The following is a 4,845-nucleotide window of genomic DNA, read 5'->3' as shown; positions in this document are numbered from 1 at the left end:
AGGATCCTGCCGGCAGCTGCTGCTTAGGCGTTAGTGGGTCAGCAGCGCTTTATCTGATCCAGACTGTGCTCCTTTCCCCTCCGTGTGTCCGCAGACAATGTCGAGCAAGGAAAAAGGAAAGTTTGAAGAAATGGCTAAAGGAGACAAAGCTCGTTATGACCGGGAGATGAAAAACTACGTTCCTCCCAAAGGCGAGAAGAAGGGAAAGAAAAAGGACCCAAACGCTCCTAAAAGACCACCGTGAGTGTCTCTATCACCCCCCCCCACATCCCTCCAGAAAAACAGGAAAAAGTTAGACTAGTTTGATAATAAATTCTGATCACTGTGTCTCATTGTAGATCTGCATTCTTCCTTTTCTGTTCTGAACACCGTCCAAAAATCAAAAATGACCATCCTGGCTTGTCTATCGGAGATACAGCAAAGAAGTTAGGTGAAATGTGGTCCGAACAGTCGGCCAAAGATAAACAGCCATATGAACAGAAGGCTGCAAAACTAAAGGAGAAGTATGAAAAGGTACAGCAAGAACAATAAACTAATAATGGTCAAAGCTCTAGAGCTCACTGTAAATGTGTGACTTGTGTTTTGCACCTAAACCACATGTGGTTCATAATTCTAAATGCTTATGTCAAGCTTTGTCAGGCTTCAGAACGCGTGGAGAGGTGTGGCAGGGGGAGGTGTCTGGTGTCCTTACAGTGAACCTAGATGGGTTTTTGCATGTCTAGAGATTTTGCCAATAAGATGCTTTACTTCCAGAAAACAGGTCACCTGCTTGCTAAAATAAACACGCAGTCATACTCCAAATGCACTGTGGTCATAAACTGCTAGAACTGTCTGGATCATGCGTTTTCTTGCCTAAAGTCCCAGGGTTGAAAACCTTGCTTTTCTGTGCATGCTGGATTTGGTCTGCACAGTGCAGTGTTACTGAGTTACTGAAGCAGTACAAATTTGTCTTCAGAGTTACATTGCCAGCAACTTAACAGTGTTTTTCTTGCAGGATATTGCAGCATATCGTGCCAAGAGCAAGAGCGATGCAGGAAAAAAGGGCCCAGGTCGGCCTGCAGGATCTAAGAAGAAAGCAGAACCAGAAGAGGAGGAGGAGGAAGAGGAAGAAGAGGAGGAAGAGGAAGAAGATGATGAGGATGAGGAATAAATGAATGTCCTGCTGTAAAGATTTATGCGCAAAATCCAATATTTTGCTAAGAATGTGAACTCAAGTGCAGCTCATTGTTAACTTCAGTATAAAAATCTGTACAGAATTGTGTATAGGTAATGTGGTTCTTTGTAGGGAGACCTCTGTTTTTAATGTAAGTAGTAGCTGAGGGCTGCTACAGTTCATTTTTTTTTTTTTTTTACAGAATAAAAGTTGTTGAATGTTTCTGCATATTTAATGGTTTTGTTGACATTCAGTGACTGATAGCCAGGTGTTTCTTTATAGCTAAGTAAAACAAAGGAGGTAGCTTAATAGCTGATCTTATATTTTGTAGAATATTGTTGCATTGTATTACTTTTTCTAAAAGTTTTGTAATAAAATGTTGTACATGAGTACTGGTGTATTGGTGATATTTCTGAGAGGTTGGGCACTCCTGGAATGCTGGAGTCCCACGCAAGAAAGTGCTTTGCAGTGTCCTTGGGCTGTTGCTGTTACTGCAAAACTGGCAAGTCTCTTTAAGTGTTGACTCCTGGAGCTTATACAGGTGTCTCAACGTTTTTAACCACGATTTCCTCTCCCACAACTACTCCCACTAGTTGTGATTGATGCTTTCCTTATGCTACCGTTTGCTTATATTGCCTGGTGAGTGACAAAACCCCACTAATTCCAAGTGCTGAACTTGCTGATAATTATTGCTGGATTGTTTTCTTTCCCCAAACTACTGAAGTACAGGTCTTAGAGTTCTGTTTCCGTGTAGTAGCTGATAATGAGTGAATCTTTGGAACTTTCTCCCCCGGAGCTCAGGGTCGCTAGCCTTTTCTGCTGTCCGTATCAGGACAGGAAGGCTGGCTCTAAGACAGATGTGGTTAGAGCCATGCCTTCCCAGATGTTGCCTACTTCCCTCTCACCCTGGCCCCAGTATTAGTGGCTTCCCATAAAATACACAGCTTGCAGAACAGCATGAAAAATGTTGGAATGTCATCTCCACACATGCCAATAGATTCCTGCAGAAAGGAGAGAAGGCATTTGTAGAGAACATGTGCTCCTGATATGTTCCTGATTGTGGTGGTAACAGTATCACCAGTTACACTATTTCCTGGCTTTAGCTTTTTTTACTTTAGTAATTTAAAAGTCTTAATCTAGATATCTAACAATATTTGCAAGTGGGAAATTGGAGATCCCGTAGCTAAACTAAATAGCTTAAGTTTCATTTGTTGAGGTAAATACCAGGAAATAGCTTTTACTAGCCTTTGAAAGCCCAGCCCTGAAACACATGTGATATCTAAAAAATTGACTATTATAAAGGGCAGGTTTCCAGGGTTTTTTGTTTAAACTCTCTCCCTATTGTCCATCAACTTCTGAAATAAGTTTGTGTCCCGTCACTGTACTTTATCTTACATCGTAAGATAAAAAAGTGTTTTCAGCACTATAACTGTGGTAAATGTCACTGTGGTAGGTTAATGATAACATAGCACTTTCTAAAACAAGAGCCTTGACAAAAACACTATATTCCTCTAAGTATGGAAATAAAGTAACTAAAGGCAATTCAAACATTTTTATACCGAGTTAGGTACTAATCTTTGAGAGCCTTAGAAACCCAGAGTTGTTTTTCCCTCCTCACCCTGCCCCTGAGATACTTAAAGTAGTATCAGAAGGATTAGCTGCTGTTTGACATGCTGGACCTGCCAGAGATACTCAGCACAGGCAGGATCCATGGCTCCATTTTGCAAGCTCAGATTTTGGGAAGCCGCAGGCTGAAATGAAGTGGCAGTGTTTCTTTGCACAGTACCTCCAGTGCTCAAGAGTATTTTCTCCTGTAGAATTTGCATTCCTACAGCACCTGTATCCTTAACTCAAAAATTCTTCCAGCTAGAGGCAATTCTCTGTCACAGAGTGTAGCTGAGACTATACTGGTCTCACTCATTGTCAGCATATCTTGTTCAGATTTCCCTATAGAAATGCACCATCATCACCCCTCAGTTCTCATGCTCCTTCCCTGTGCAGAACAGTGATGCTTCACAAAGTCTTTCTGATTAGATTTAAATAATCTTCTGCAGTGGAGCAGTGTTGTCAGAGTAAATTGACTGATTTGATTATTTGAAATGTTTTTTTACTTCTACTCAAGTGCTTTTAAATTGAAACAAAATATAACCCTTCAGGTGTCCTAGAAGCTGCACAGGTTACAGAATTTTAAATACCATGTCAGAATAAGAGCATATCTTGAGATAATTCAGTATAAGGGAGCTATTCTAATATTTTCCTCAACGGGTTCTATTTCATTTGGCAATAATTGGCTAATTTTGCATCAGCACAACTTCTACACAAATCTGTGCAGAACTGCTTTGTGTTGCCACTCTCTTGTCCCACATCCTAACGATGCTCTATGGAACACTACCTCTGGGTTACTTTTGGTTTTGATCTCATTTACAAGTATATCCTGTCTGCTGGGGAGATCTTTATTGCAAAAAAACCCGGCTATTGCACTGTTCTGTAGCCTGCCCAACATCTGACACAGGTCACTGTGTGCATGCCATGTCAGCATGAGCTGCAGCGAGCCACAGCAAAGCTCTGCATCTGTCACCTGGTAATGATGTCATGACTAAAGATAATTAGCTTTTTAAAAAAAATAGTATCTTGTCCTTTTGATGAGAAGGATGTTGAATATAAAGGCAAATGGAAGAGAGCTAGTGAAAATCACTACTTTCAAACTGAACTTTAAAAAGTGTGGTATGTCAGGCCAGGGGATTCAGATAGTGTCCATCTGTGAGCGTTCGCTGGAAAGGACTAATAAATGATCAAAGTGTAATGGGAATGTTCAGAAAAGATAAGGCCATAGATGAAAAGCTAAATTACTTTTTCACATCAGTGTTCAATATGGACAATCTTATGAAGTAACTCACTGGAAACTTTTCACTGGAGGTGACCTGGGAGGTCTGTCTCAAATCAAATCTAAACGGGATGCCCCAAATGATTGCAGGCATCAGGGAGACTGCTCACAGTGCACTAGAGGTCCAGCATAAAGGCATACCCCAAGTAAAGTAGACCAAAAAAACCCCACCAAAAATAAGATTAATAAAGAGCAGGAATAAGAGAGTAACAAATGCAGGAAAACAGTCTTTAGAAAGTTCAAGTTGTCTAAACCAGTAAACCAGAAAAAAACAGCACATTGTCAGGCCAGACACAGCAATATGTGACAAGGAAAAAGAGCATCAGGGCAACTTGAGAAAACAGATGGACCAATAACACATTTCAAACACCTGTCATGGTTTAACCCTGTACAGCAACCAAGCCCCACACAGCCACTTGCTTGATCCCCCACACGGTGGGATGGGGATGAGAATTGGAAGGGTGAAAGCAAGAAACCTCATGTTTTGCAATAAATACAATTTAACAATTGAAACAAAATATCAATAAAAATATAATGAAAAGGAAAAATAAAAAACCCAGAAATAAACCCCAAGAAAAACTAGTGATGCAAATGAAAAACAATTTCTTGCCACCAACAGATGCCCAGCCAGTTCCCAAGCAGTGGCCCTCAGACAGCTTTCACCCTAGTTTACATGCTGAGCCACATGGTGTGGAATATCCCTTTGGTCAGTGTGGGCGAGCTGTCCTGGCTCTGTCCCCTCCCAACCCCTTGTGCATCCTCAGCCTCCTTGCTGGCAGGGCAGCATGAGAAGCTGAAAAGTCCTTGA

General features: G+C 41.2%; 1 protein-coding gene across 1 annotated transcript; it reads left to right on the top strand.

Annotated features, from left to right (window-relative positions):
- Positions 1-94: 94 nt before the first annotated feature.
- On the top strand, positions 95-1,540 carry HMGB2 (high mobility group box 2; the record flags this gene model as incomplete). Its single annotated transcript, XM_009075173.1, has 3 exons — positions 95-240; positions 339-513; positions 995-1,540. Coding segments are annotated over 3 exons (477 nt in total), but the record flags the coding sequence as incomplete, so codon positions are not given.
- Positions 1,541-4,845: the final 3,305 nt, after the last annotated feature.

Source organism: Acanthisitta chloris, unplaced genomic scaffold, assembly GCF_000695815.1.
Source record: "Acanthisitta chloris isolate BGI_N310 unplaced genomic scaffold, ASM69581v1 scaffold1905, whole genome shotgun sequence".
Taxonomy (NCBI): domain Eukaryota; kingdom Metazoa; phylum Chordata; class Aves; order Passeriformes; family Acanthisittidae; genus Acanthisitta; species Acanthisitta chloris.
The sequence above is the reverse complement of the archived record's forward strand: the minus strand, read 5'-3'. Positions and strand labels throughout refer to the sequence as shown.